General features: G+C 39.4%; 1 protein-coding gene across 1 annotated transcript in view; it reads right to left on the minus strand.

Annotated features, from left to right (window-relative positions):
* reep6 (receptor accessory protein 6) overlaps nucleotides 1–15,280 on the minus strand; it is a 41,561-nt gene that overhangs the window by 8,504 nt on the left and 17,777 nt on the right. Inside the window, exons 2-4 of the mRNA XM_068016190.1 lie at nucleotides 6,022–6,115; nucleotides 3,220–3,358; nucleotides 2,761–2,929 (exon numbers count right to left, since the gene is read on the minus strand). Coding sequence (XP_067872291.1) covers nucleotides 2,761–2,929; nucleotides 3,220–3,358; nucleotides 6,022–6,115 — 402 coding nt within the window. The remainder of the gene's footprint in view (nucleotides 1–2,760; nucleotides 2,930–3,219; nucleotides 3,359–6,021; nucleotides 6,116–15,280) is intronic.

Raw genomic sequence — 15,280 nt, forward strand, 5'->3', positions numbered from 1 at the left:
CAGTGTTGTAGTGTCGCATGGATGTTTATGAGAAAGCAAACCACAGAGTTCCATTGTGTAACCCATCTCCACTCTCAAGAGCCAGAATACACTACTGGAGTTACCCGCTCAGGCTCAGAGTGGTTCTACTGATCAGATTGTACTGCTGTCTTGAGATTTTTTGCATTTACTTCAAGTAAAAGACACTCATCTAAATATTAAAATTAACATCTGTTATTTCAATAGATTGTAATATGAAAATATTCTAAATCTAATTCAGTGCCAAGTTCTATTACTGTTAAAACAGTTGACATCACACTGCAAATAATTAGCACAAACTGTAACAATGCAGGCATGCCTTGAGCCCATCCAGGCCCTTTGTTCCAAAATTCCTTCTCTGAACAAAAGCCTGGCTCGGGTATAAAATTAAAACCCCACCCAGGCTCGACCATAGCCAACCTAGGCCAGAGTCAGTTAACTTTGTTTTCGCGCCTGACCAGACACGAATATCCTTTATCCGTTCCGGCAGCAGGCTATTCCTGCAGCTGGAATTGTGGGGAATCATGGGTAAACCTAATCCCAAGACTTCCCGGGACTGTCCAGCCCGACCCGACCAGAGCCCAAATGCCAGACTCGGAATTTCGACACGACCAGAACCACACATAGTTGGGTCTAGTCAGGTTCAAGTCGGGTAGCCAGGCTTCACTCTAAACCTCTCTTCGGCGTCAAGATCCTACTCTTTGACCAAGCTCCTGAACACCCCCAATATCTCCTCCTTCAGATTGATGTCCATTTGTGTCTGGCTACACTTTTATAACATGCAAGACCTTTTTTGTTTTAAAAACAAAAAAAGGTGCTATATAAATGTGGAATGACAGGATACTCAAGACCCATAATCTTCCATGTGTTCCAATCACAATCAATTGTGCCACTGAAATTAGAGGTACACCCATACAAAAAGAGAAAAGTACCAAACTAACAGCAATCCTCAGGCAACTTTGGAGCCCGTTTCAGAGTAGCTTTACTATCGACTTGGAAACAAGCTGCACACCCACTTAGCTAGGAGCAGTGTGCAACAGGCAGAGAATCTCAATGTAACACTAATCTAAAACTGTTAGTTTATTAAAGTGTACTCACCTATTCTCTATGCTGCACATCCCTAGCTGTCTTTACCTACTTTGCTCTTTCCTGTGTTTATTCTATAGTCAGCAGCTGTACAATTATACGGAGTATAGTTCCAAATCTCATTTTAGGTATCAAGGAACCCAGCAAAGGGGAAATCTCAGCTACAAGTTAGAAAGAGATTAGCATTTTGATTAACAATACATTTTTGGTGAGCTGCGGGGGGTTGGTGGGGGTGGGAGAAAAAGTGTGTTAATTAACATGTGCTTTTTTGGAAAAGCCTAATTTTGAAATACTATTTAAAAAGGATGTGTTCCATACCACAAACACAATGCTGTGTAAATACACAGGATTTGATGCCAGTCACTTCACTGATTTTCTTCCAAGCAGGTTTTAAAAGCATTAATCATTTAAACCCTAAAAATAAACAAATCTATAAAGATAACCTATTATGCAATTCATGACAGGCACAGGTTCTACAAACAAACTGGCATCACGTTACCAGATCTGAAATGATATTCTCAATATACAGGAGGTTTGGTGCTAAATCAAATTCTAACTCAACTGCATAAAGACTGTACAAAAATTGCAATCTCTCCTGATGACTCAAATGGTGAAATGCATCAAGTGTGATACTGATTCATACAGATCAGGAATAGGTTCAATTCATGGTTTGTATTGAATTAGGTGATCTTGGTCTAGACATGTTGGGGAACATCACAATTGGCATGTGTCTTCCCTGAAGCTTTCGAAGGAGGAAATGGGTTGAGAGGAGGAGTAGAGTGTACCTTTGCATGACTGAGCAACAGGATTTTGATTTGACTCAACTGTAATTTTGCAGAAAGTTGCATAGTATACAGACACTGAGCCAGGCTCACATGAAGAGGGATCACGTAGATGCAAAATCACAGGCAGTTGGCACACATGTAGCTGTACTCAAACAAGTTAGATGAGAACGTTTACTGGTGTGATGGCATGGGAAGAGGGAAAGGATCAATGCCAGACAAGATGGCAGCACTAAATGACTTACCCCTAAATCACTTGTTACTTTAGAATACTTAAGATATTTATTGAAAAATAAATACTGGTTTTTGAGTATCTATTGAGATGCAAAATACACAAATTCCCAGCAAAAAACAGTACATTCATACCCATTCCGGAGTGGTCAATCAGCACTGGCTCAGTTGTAGGGTGGGAGTGCAGCATCAGTGTTTCTTTAATACACAGACAGTTCTCCATGTTTCAGTCTGCATGTTGGACCTGTTACAATCAGTGACCATCTCCAAATGAACTCTTGAAATATAAAGGAGGTCCCCTGACAGTTGAATTACAAACTTCATTGTTCACAACAGGTGTCAGAGGTCAAGCGCAGCACTGAGTCTTATCACAATCATTTTAAAACAGATTTTGTAAAAGGAGATTTAAAAGGAGGGACAACTACTTTTCCCCTAACCAAACCATCTCCACACTCGAGTTCCGAAGAAGGGTCACTGACCCGAATCGTTAACTCTGCTTCTCTTTCCACAGATGCTGCCAGACCTGCTGAGTGGTTCCAGCATTTCTTGTTTTTATTCCACACTCAGCTGCCCTGGAATATACTTAAGCATCATTATACATAAATGTTCATAGGTCTCCAATATCCAGTAATGTTCAACTGACCTTCCCTGGTCATACTTTCTGCTGCATCCAGAGCTTTTTCACTGAGGTTATTAACAACACTATCCACCGTGCCACGATGTTTGAGGAACAGAGGACGGACAATTCGATTGTAGATCATCTGCGAACCATTCCATGCGACTGGTGCCATGCACCAGAGCAAGAAAATACACTGCAGGAAACAAAATTCCCAAAATGTTAACCACTGATCTAAAGTCATCAAAATAGCAGAGGCTGCAAAAGCCACAAAAGCAAACCAAGTTTAAAACATTCTTCCCAGCATGCAGAATAGTGATTTCATTTCTAGAAAAAAAAAGGAGGGCATTCTGCAAAGTGGAATTAGTAGTACTAAACACAATGGCTTAGATTAACAGTAAAGAATTTGCGACAGGCTTGGTGATAATAGTAACATGTTTGCTCTCAAATTTTAGAATCAAAAAGGTCATTTGATCTTTTACATACCTTTCCAGCATAGTAAAAAGGGAACCAATAGAGGAATATGTCTGAGAAAAATTCAGCAACACTGAATATCCCATATACCACCCAGTATGTCAGCCACTTTGTGTCATCCTCTTTATTTGTACTTTCAATAGCTTTGATTCTGGAGGAGAAAGATGATTTTTAAAAAAAATTATACTGCCACTGAAAAGGTTCATACAAACAATTCCAAAATATTTTAAAATCCACATGTAGTATAGTGTTCTTTAAATGGAAGAATTGCAACAAATAAGGATGCCATGTCAGTTACCATAATGCCTGCCAGCTCAAAAGGGATGCAGATAATGAATTTCATATTTTACACAAAGATTAACATTTTTGCATTATTTATATAGATTAAAGTAGATAGTACAGTAAATATTTAAATGCATTTATAAATGCTTTGGAACGTAAACTTAAAAACATTCAGAACATCTGGCTGGTCTCAAAAAAATCTATCCAACTCTTCCTTATATTTTCCCACATTATATGCTTGTTCTGCTTCCCTAGACAGAACATTACACACATTAATCTTCTGATGAAAATAATTTAGTCTAAACTATGCACAATCGCTGCTTAGTAATTCACAGATTGAAGAACTTACATTGATTAGGATTAATAAAATGTTTGGGTTACCCAGTGTAGGCTTACTATAGAAGTGGACCTCTCCCTAGTAGTTGTGTGCAAGCCAGCCACACAGCCACTAATATCTGAGATATCTACAGACTGCATAATTCTCCCCGACGCCAAAGAATGTGGGATTGTCTAATGAGGGGGGTTGGGGTGGTTGACAAGACTAAAAAAAACTCAAATGGTGCATTTTGTAAGAAAATGATTTAGCTCCAGAGTAGCACTTTATTGGCAAAGCAGAACTCTGAATATTTCAGTTCAGCCATGTAAAAACACTCCAATTCTGTCAGTCAAAAAGCATAACATGAGACTATTACAAAGCCTTTAAAAGCAAAATTAATGGTAGTTTTAAAAAATGTTGTGGTCCTTTTCTTTCCATTTGCTTAATGGGCAGTGCTTCCATCAGTAAGAACTCATTCAGATGCATCGTATCAAATGATTACCTTGATTAACCCGACAAATCCCTGTTAAACAACCTTGAGAGAATGCACATCAGCTGGACAAAAAACATACAATTCTAAAGCTATAAATATAGATTATAAAAATACATTAAACAGCTAAATTTCATGTGCTAATGTTAAGTTTTTGATGTCCTTGAATGGTCATATTTAGCCTTTTAATAGAAGCATTACTGTATATTCGTTCTTAAACGGGTGTAAGCAATAATATTTTATTAGACTGTTGCCTATTATTAATGAAATGTGTTGGGACAAATCTGACCTCCTCATTGCCACTTTAGAAACAGAATCAAGGTTTCCCTAGATAAATGGGAACAAATGCACATTGTGAGCAGTGTTTAGATAAGTCTCCAGGGTCACTGGAGAAGAGAGTGGATTCACTCAAGCACAATGCATATAAAATAAGCACACAAAAGCATGAACCATATTTTTAAAACTTCAGATTGCAACTGTATTCCAACTGCGTATGCAGCTCCAAACTAAGTTTCATGCAGAGTTTGGATTAGAATGGAGAATCTGGAGTCTAAATGATCTCAGCATCATAACGATGTTAAACAACTCAACTTCAAAATACAACATAAATAAAATCCCCCTACATTACTAAGAATTCCACTGGTTAAAGGTTACTAACCTGCATAAATCTAACTAGGTGTTAGCTACTAGCTCATCTATTAAGTTCTCCAACTCCGACAGTTACAGGCATTCTAAGATTTGTAAGAATTTAAGAACTCTAACTGATCATGCATCATACAACAGTGGAACATGTTTGGGGCTGTAATTCCTTATGTGGTGAGCAACTGATGACAACGTATGAAGGTAGAGTAGAAGCTATTATGTGCTCCAAGCAAAAGGAGGAAAATAAAATCTGAGGAAGAGTAAACATAGCCTACTTTACAACCTTGGAGCAGCAGAAGCCCGAATCACGTGCCTGATTATTATCCTTGTTCGGCCTGCTGCAAGGCCCAAAGGAGACACGAGTGTGGGAGAGACAAGTTAAAAGATACTGTTCACAAAAGTTAAAGAAAAAATGAAATACAGTGGAATTCGAGTTATGAATACCTTTGTCGTCATCTACAATAGCCTGAATCTATGATAGCTTCTAACAGGCTTGTTCTTTTAAACTGAAGTGGACGAGGTGCCATTGAGAAAACAAATTAGACGTGTAAATTTGACATCTGGACTACATTCCAATACATTTTAAAATGATCCAATGTCTAACAATCATGAAGTTTGGTTCAAATCTAAAAGGACATGTTTAAGGCTTTGATGCATAAACTTGTGAACAGACAGCAATAAATCTCTCCGTTTTAGAAATTCAGTTTTGACATCTCATTTTAGTTCAGAGTGATTATGGTCTGGATCAGGCTTCTGCATTGGCAGCCTTCGTAACTTTACAAATTTTCTTTGGAAAATAAAAGCCAGGTTCTTTGCATAGTGAACTATAGCCAATACTTTCATTTGCAATTCAGATGTTTGACTCACCCCTTAACTCAGGTAGCTTGGGTGGCAATTATTGTGTAAGCTTTTAAAAAAAAAAAATTGGTAATGCTGTCGAAAAGAAACATACAAGGGTGAGGAAAGAAAATAGAGTTGGAAATGAAGTGTAGAAGAAAAGCAGTCTATTTAGATGATCTGCAAAACATCGTGCATCGTTTTGACTTCAAGAGACACATTTTACACCAAGTAGGGTCATACTTACGAAAAGTAAGCTGGGTATACAAAACCAATCAAATTGCACAATAGGGATGCTCCATATCCAAACACAAGATACAAGCCAAGGAAGGTTACGGAACCTGGAAGAAAGTGGTATACAAAAGACCAATGAGATCAATACCAACTGAAGCTTTTACTGGAGCTTGCCTTCTGTACCGCTATAACCCAGTAACAGGTTTAGAGGACATCTGAAGTTATACTCTCACCCAACTCTAAAGTAAAGCAAAAATGGTACATTTATAGAAACAGGAGGAGTTTAAAAAACTCAGTACCCTCAGTTCTCCTGTAAAGAAAAGGTAAATTATTTCATAAATATCCTAATAAAAATCAGCTGCTCCTAGCTTCTTCCAGTTGATCATGAAAGCTCATTACAGTAGTCATGCACTATCTGGAATGACAGCAACAACTTCCTCCAATCTGCTTCACCCATAGATATTTAAAATAACACTCAAGCATGGCTATTACTCATTTTTGGTGAATATTGAGGCAAGGGATATTGGAATTATTTTGAAGCCTTTTCATTTTAATTACCCAGTTTCAGCATTAAACACTTAAAGTTCTCTACTTTGTTCAAACCTCAGAGCAACTCTCCTGCTATTGCAAGACATAAAAAAAAATTGTACTTTGGGTATGGGCAATGTTAGCAAGGCCACATTCATCTGCAACTGCGGTTGCCCTGAAAGGTTGGTAATGGGCTCTCAGAATCGCTGCAGTGCTTATGGCGATTTCACAATCGTGTTGGGTTGGGGATTTCAGGATTTTGATCCTGTCAAGAGGAATGGCAATGTCAAGTCCAAGTCAGGATGGTGTTGTCAAAGAAATCTTGGCCAGTTGCTGCAGTGAAGATCGTACATGCTGCAGCCATGGTGAGTCAGTACTGAAGGGGTTCAACAGAGCTTCCAGGGGCACAAATCAAGCAAACTGTTCTGTCTTGAAGGGTGTCGAGTGCAAGTGCTGTTTCAGATACACCCATTTCAGCCAAGTGGCATGTATTCCTGACATTCCTAATTCGAGTCTGGTAGATAAAAGGAAGAGGCTTTGAGAGATCAGGAGGTGAATCATTCATTCAAGTCCCAGCTTTATTCTGCTCTTGCAGCCAGCGTTAATGAGGCTGGTCTAGTTCAGGCCAACTGTGACCCCTAGGATGTTGGTGGTGAGTGACTCGGCAGTGGTGGCGTGACTGAAATACAGTGGAAGGTAGCTGCACTTTTTCTTTACGATTGCCATTATCTGTCACTTGTCAGCCCATCTGGATGTTATCCAATTCCCATTATCAGCTGGCATGGGTTGCTTTGTTATTGGGAGGAGTTGTGAATGGAGTTAAACACTGTGGAATCAGTGAACAGTCCCATTTCTGCCCTTATGATGGCAGGAAGATCATTAATGATGTCATTAAAAATGGTTGGGCTGAGTACACTTCCATGAAGAACTCCAGCAGTGCCATCCTGGGACTGCGATGTGGTCTTTAAATAACCACAACCATCTTCCTGAGTTAGGTATGACTCCAGCTACTGAAGAGTGTTTCCTCCTTGATCACCACTGACTTGCAGTTTTGCTAGAGTTCCTTGGTGCCATACTCAGTCTTATGCTAGCTTGATATCAAGGGCAGCTAACTCTCACCTCTCCTCTGATGTCCACATCTGAATTAAGGCTCTGGAGCAGGGTAACTCTGGCAGAACATTGGTAAGCTTTTAATTCACACAGCAGCTATCTGGCAGCCTTGGCATGGATTACCACCAACTTAGTGCCTATAGAAATTTTGTCCAGTTTACCCAAACATCATGCAGATACTGCAACTGACAAAACTCTTAGAATTGGATAAGGTCAGGTTGTAGACCTGAACAGCTAGTGCCAATCATCCTCCACATCCCACCCAAATAAAAAAACATTTGAAAATGTATGCATTAGCAACTCCATTGCTCCTAAATTAAAAAAGGAACAAAAACTTGGTTGTCCTTTCACATGGTCAGTTTCCAACTTTGAGCATTTTGCAGCTCAAGAAAATCAGCATAAGCAATTTTATGAGGTTTGTGTTAGTCACATGGCATGAGGTTGAAGTTACACATATGATGAGATCTCCATTACCAATAACATGCCTCAGAGGAAAATGGCTTTGAATTCCACTACATAACAGCATAACTTATTTGTGCAAATAAAAGACAGACAATTGGTTTAATCAAGGGATCAAGATGCCATAAATTCAAGCTGTTTTTAAAAACCCTCACAAGCTTGAGATTGTGTTACAAATTAAGGTCCATTGTTTGGAATATTGTTGAAAACTTGTTTGTATGAAGAACAATGTAAAAATGAGCAAAGCTGTCTATTCAGCTGTACATATATCCCCAGGGATCCTTGTGCATGCTAACGAATGACAAGGGAATGACTGGCAGATGTCCTTACATGATTTTTTTGGGTCAATATTTACAAATGAAATCAGAGGACATTCATCCATGTACAGGGTATTAATTCTAAAGTGCAATCAAGAAATGATAACTACAGAAATGACACAAAAGTAGAAATAACTCTTTCTAAAAAGGTGTTTGGTCCTGATTAACTTAAAAAAGGAGGTAGCAAACTCAGTTACATCTCAAAAGGTATTTGAAGAGAACCACTAAATGAGAGTTGTGCTAGGGGACTGGAGAGGGATAAAGGTAATGCTAAAATTATAAAAAAAAAAAAGAGGACCTGTAAATCATTAGAAAATATTTGAAACGAGTGAAGCATTAGAAGTAAATGTAGAATGATAAATTAAAATTTCACATGATACATCTTGCTTGACAAAACTTCTAGAGCCTTTTAAACATAGAACATTTGATTGACAAGGAGGCCTTGGATTAAATATACTTCAACTTAAAGATTTTACAAAAGTACTTTGCAGGACATAACTTTGCAATGTAGGAAGGCATAAAGGCAACATTTGAAACAGATAAACAACTGGCTCAGGCAGTAAATATGAAAAAGATTTGCATTTACATAGCCTTTTTCATATCAGGATGTTACAAATGTAGTTTATGAAGTATAGTCTCAGTGTAATGTAGGAAACACAGCAGCCAATCTGCAAAACAATGTCATACAAACAGCAATGAGATGACGACCAGATAATATTTTAGGTGATGTTGATTGAGCTATAAATAATCGGCCATGATACCGGGGAGAACGCCCCTGCTCCTCTTTGAAATAACAATGAGATCCTTTACATCCACGGGAAAGCAATGGCTTAAATGTGATATTCAAAAGCGTCTGGCAGTCCAACACTTCCTCAGTACCGCACTGGGTGGAGCCTATTTGTGCGCTCAGGTCTCCAGAGTGCGACTTGATCCAACAATCCTTTGACTCAGATGAGTTTGTTACCACTGAGCCACAACTGATACAAAGGATAATTAAAGGAGCACCACTGGTTGGATAGAAGTGGCTAGCAGAGTACCACAAAATACGAGTTCTGGGGTCAATTTTGCTTTGATATATTGTTAAACTTGGAGAATTTTTATAACAATGTCACATTGGGAGGGGATGCAAATAGTAGGGACCAAGTCCCTAATAGTAGGGGCGGCACAGTGGTTAGCACCGCAGCCTCACAGCTCCAGTGACCCGGGTTCAGTTCTGGGAGTTTGCAAGTTTTCCCTGTGACCGCGTGGATTTCCGTCGGGTGCTCTGGTTTCCTCCCACATCCAAAGACTTGCAGGTTGATAGGTAAATTGGCCATTGTAAATTGCCCCTAATGTAGTAGGTGGTAGGAGAATGGCAGAGATATGGTAGGGAATATGGGATTAATGTAGGATTAGTATAAATGGATGGTAGTTGGCCGGCACAGACTCAGTGGGCCGAAGGGCTAGTTTCAGTGTTGTATCTCTCTATGACGCTATGAAGACCAGTGTAGCAGGATCTGGACAGGTTGGGTAATTAGGCCAAAAAAAGGTGCCAAATGAACTGCTTTTAATGTGGTTAAAGATTGCATGTTAATGCCATTCATGTACAATCCAACGCAAACAACTATTGGCCAAAATTAGTAACAGCTGTATCATATTCAGACTTTTAACAGGGTTACTTTTTAATTTTCTAAAAAAAAAAGCTTCCCATTAACTTGAGTTTCTTACTCCAATTCTATTATGGTGCTCGCTTGAATGTGACATTCTCAGGATTATATATTACTGCACAAACCCAGCCCAGTCTGTTAATTAAGAAAGGAATTTACATTACTACAACATGTTGGGAGATTTTAGCAAGTCAAACTGATGGCTTAGTTCTTGGAATTGTGGAAAAGCTAATAGGAGATAAATATAAAACAGAAAATGCTGGAAATACTCAGCAGGCCAAAGCAACATTATAACGGCACTTGGTCTCTGCAGGAGTCCAAATTGAACATGCCCTAGTATCACAGCAGCAGTTAGCCTTCCAACTCCCCTCCTACCAAAACTAAATGCGAGACTCACTGCTGTAAACGATGGCAGCCAAGGCGCTCATCACCGCAAAGAGGGAGAATGTTTGGAAGTGGACATAGCATCAGCTACTTGTGTGGGACAAACACTAACTAAAGTTAATTTATACAAATAGGCGATTTGTCTTTTCTCCACCCAGCCTTCTCTTTTCCTGCCAGTGCTTTGCTCTTACTCTCGCCCGCTATTTTGCAGCCCCCTAGTTTGAGAACCACTGCTCTGGAACAGGGGGACAAGAATTCATACTTAATTGTGAAAAGATGAATCCAATGTCAAGAAAACCCTATATGCTAAATGAGAAATATTAATTTCATTGGTTGGAAACTTACCTTAGACTTTTAATGGGAAAAAACCCTGCAGTAACTTTTAAAAACTAGCAGCCACGATGACCACTGCTATTTGCATCTGAAATAACAGGAGATTGAACTGGAGACAAAAAAGTCCAACAAGAAGCCCAGCCAGGACAATGGCTTGCTTTAAAGTGATTGAATTACCTAAAATGGCTTCATTAGCACAACAGTCAAGCCCATCCTCAAACACTGACTTTGAAAGAACCAACCCCATTCCAAGTGCAAATGGACACCTTGGGGCATGTAGAACCTTGAATTTCATTAGAAGATTCCAGAAAAACCTCATTTGAAACAAAGGGAATTGAGAGACCCATGTGGTGCATGGTTCATCTCTAAAGAAAATACAAGTTTTGTTAGACATAAGACAAACAGGAACAGAGTGTGCAGCAGCAGAAAGCTGCATGCTAGCCTTTCTCTCTCTCTCTCCCCAGAAACATTAAGTTTGAAAACAATCTGCAACTGGGGGACCCTCCAAGCCTAAAGACTGCCACAGCCAGCGACCGGGGAAAGAAAAAAAAAAAGAGAGCCAACTACAGATTCTGCCTTCAGGAACACCCGGAGCAAAACAAACCAGCCAAAATATACTTTGATCAACCAAAAACCTCAAGAATACAGCTTCAGCTGAAGACTACTGGATCATCCACTTTACAGATCGTATTGAAGTTCTATTTATTCTGGATTTCAATCCAGCCACCAAATCCAATTTTCCCCTCCTGTAACCAATTTGTGTGCGTGGTTCTCGTGTGCTTGAATACGTAGCGTATTTTTAAAACGGGTTAGAGTGTTAAGTATAATAAACTTATCTCTTTCTTGTTTAAACTCAAGAAAATCTGTCTGATCGTGAAAAAAACCAAATCACAGTAAAAGGAAAAAAGGTAAAATGCTCAGAGGTGGTAAGCATAACCACTGTTTAAAAGGAATAAACCCTGTTATGGTCAAATAAAGATGAAGGGGCGAGGGGAACCCGAGACCACCACCTCACCTGGCCGTAACACCAAGCAGAGGGTGATAACATGCAGAACAGCCTAAACAGGCAGGTAGTGGAAGCATAAGTCATTGAGGGCACTGGATGAATTTTTAGCGAACAAGGACATAGGAAGATGGGGCAAGCAGTCTGATCTGATAAATGCAGGTTTATTATCTCGTCCTAACTGTTTTTATTAGGAATATGTTGGGAAGAGTGTTGAATCCAGTCTTTTTTTAAAAAAACAATCTGGAAATGAAAAAAAATGCTGGCATCTGTAAAGTAGTGACCACGAAGCTGTCAATTATCATAAAAACCCAATTAGTGAGCCAATGCCCTTCAGAAAAAAGGACACATTGTCCTTACCTGGTCTAGCCTATACATGACCCCTGTCCCATGCCAACCTGGTACCTTTTGACTGCCCTCTGAAGTTGCCTAACAAGCCAGTCAGTTGTACCTTAAGGCTACATTCTCTAACCAATAATTGCAAAATAATCCTTCATTTTAATGCACTGTATTGTGAAGAAAATAAATGGTAGATGACATATTTCTGCAGCTATTTAAAGCCTTGCTCCAAATTTGACCCTGGCCTTGCCTATTACTTAATAAATCTGCATGTAAACAAAGGATTGAAGGCTTATTTTAATCCTCAAGCATTATACTATTGGAAAAGAACAAAGCAAATTTAGCTTTGCAACCAGAATTAATTGGTGAAACCCTTGAGCATAAAGTTATGAAAAGGGTCTTTTGCTTCTGAAAATGCAGTCGAATGACATTTTCTTCAGCCTGCTTGCCACATGATGCCAAGAGTCACTTACAAAACAGTGACCACGACTTGATTGAAAATATGTAAATATATACATATTATACAGGACAGCACCTGCCCAAGTGAGAGTCTGACATGGTTGTCTGTAGTTTATTTAAAAAAGTGGGCACTGGTTATTGGGTCCCTTAAATTCCCCTGAAAAAATGTAAAATCTTTGCAATTCTACACTTTACAAAAATAATTTGTGGAATGAAAAATTTCACACCACAAAACAAATCCCAAAATACTGTTTAATAGGTTATATTATTTATCCATTAGATGATAAAATAAGCTGATAAATGTCCAAAAGAGTTCCAGGGCAGAATAAATATACCATGTGTTTGGTGAATACAGAGATTATTCCTTTAAGAGTTACTCACAATCCATTACTGCAGTGGTTCCAAACTGGGATCTGCAGATCCTGGGGGTCTGCAAAATAATGTGAATATACTTACTGAACAGGGCCTGCACAGGGGTAGGTGATGTGGGAAACTGGCCAAGGTGCCACAGTCCAGGGAAAGGGCACGCTGTGATTAAGGTTAAGTGGATAAGCAGCGGCTGGAGGCAAGCTTCATGTGAGCCGGGAGTGGAATGCAGTAAAAATCACACCAAGGATAGACAGACTCTGCAGTGAGAAGCAGGCACACCCAACTCAATAATACTGGTTTTCTTAAAAAGTATTAAAATACTCTTTACATGCATCACTTTCATATTATAAAATATATATCAGGATGCTCTTGGAGATCACAAACAAAGTATCCAATCCACCGAACAACCACAATTTAAAAGAAACTGGGGAGGCGGTGGCATAGTGGCAATGTAATTGGACTAGTAATCTAGAGCCAGGCGAATACTCTGGGTACACTGGCTCGAATACCACTACAGCATATGGTGAAATTTGAATTCAATTAATATATCTGGAATTAATGAAACAAACTAGTCTAATGGTGACCATGAAACCATTGTTGTAAAATAAACCCCAATGGCTCACTAATGTCCTTTAGGGAAAGAAATCTGCTGTCTTTACCTGGTCTGGCCTACATGTGACTGCAGACCCACAGCAATGTGGTTGACTCATAAATGCCCTCTGAAATGGCCTAGCAAGCCACTCAGCTCAAAGGCAATTAAGGATGGGCAATAATTGCTGGCCTAGCCAGCGATGCCCACATTCCATAAACAAATAAAAAAGCAAAATGGACAAGATTTCAATTAATTTTACTTAACACTTAAACCAAAACCAACATAAAATTAAAATTGAAAGAGTTAAATCATGGTTGATATAGCTTGAAGATTACACGTTAATCAGATGCAACAAAGCCAGATTTCATTGTTCTTCTGGGCAGTCCGCTCAGCAAAGATAGCACCAGTTACAGTCAAAGTTCTTCAGATCTCCAGATCCCATCTTCCGAGAGGCTGACACTGATGTGATGCCTTCTCGTTGATAGCAAGTGTTGTAGGCTTCCCTTCAACAGTTTGGTCTGGTCGCCTCTCATACGTCCTTGGCCCTGCTCACAACAGTCTTGATGACATGGTTCCACTCAACTTCAGGGCACTGAAAACAGATGTAGCAATTTGTATTTGCCAAGGACCAGCTCCCAGAATACAGCTTCCAATAACAGCAGCTTGCTTCAACACACAGTCTGTAATCTTGTAAACTAAAACTTGAACTCCAGTCACACATCTCAGGTCACGCCTCTGATCATATGACTGTTTTATCTGGTTCCATCCAGTTCTGACATGGACGCCATCACAATGTGTTTTAATTTAGCTGGGGGGTCCATGACTACCTAAATCAATTTGAAAAGAAGCCCTTCAACCAAGCTACTGTACTGCTGCTATTTGCTATGTTACAACAGACAAATTCTTTCCAAATCTACACTCCAAGGCGGACTCTGACCAACACGTTTGAAGCATAAAAAGTAAGGAATACAAAGAACAAGTGAGATACGAATAAACAGCTCAAAAGATTACAGCTTTCCCTCAGAAATATAGTTCCTGAGTTTCTGGAAGACATCACATGGCAGGCTCTTGGTGATGGATCAGATGATATGGAGAATCATGTTTAGTTCACAGAAGGAGCTGTGAAGAAGTTTGTGTGAATGAGACTAAGGAGTCAGACTGGCTGGATCAGGGTTCCCAATAATGCAAGAAAGAACTTTACAAAAGTAAAGTGAAGTTAATACAACATTGCATAGCGGAGACTTCCAAGATGAAGTTACTAAAACTCAAAGTCGCACACAGAGTTCAGGAACTGACAGAAAATATCTAAATAGTCTTGAGATTTAAAAAAAAAGCCTGTGATTTTAGTTGCTACATTTCAAGCAGTTGACTTCTGTTCCTACTTCAATACTATTTTTCTGCTGTCCTGATAATAAATTACATTCTTCTTGCATTGAGAAATTATTAAAAATCAGTAGATCACTAATTTCAGGACTTGTTTCTATCCCCTTCACTTGGGGTGACAACGCTGTCCCAGCATATTGGTTGTAAAGGCCAGCTACCCAACCCAAACAGTGTTGGGGTCGAGTCGCACTTCCGGGTCCGGCATGCTCCATCACTATCTTCCAGTAAGTGGCACCAATGTTAATGTACTTTTGGGACTTGAAAGCTGGCTTTGTTAGTTATTTTAAGCTTGGGGCAGGTAAGCAACAAAGTGAAAACAGAAGGTTGGTTAACTGACGGTTGGGTTGGGC

Source organism: Heterodontus francisci, chromosome 36 (genome assembly GCF_036365525.1).
Source record: "Heterodontus francisci isolate sHetFra1 chromosome 36, sHetFra1.hap1, whole genome shotgun sequence".
Classification (NCBI taxonomy): domain Eukaryota; kingdom Metazoa; phylum Chordata; class Chondrichthyes; order Heterodontiformes; family Heterodontidae; genus Heterodontus; species Heterodontus francisci.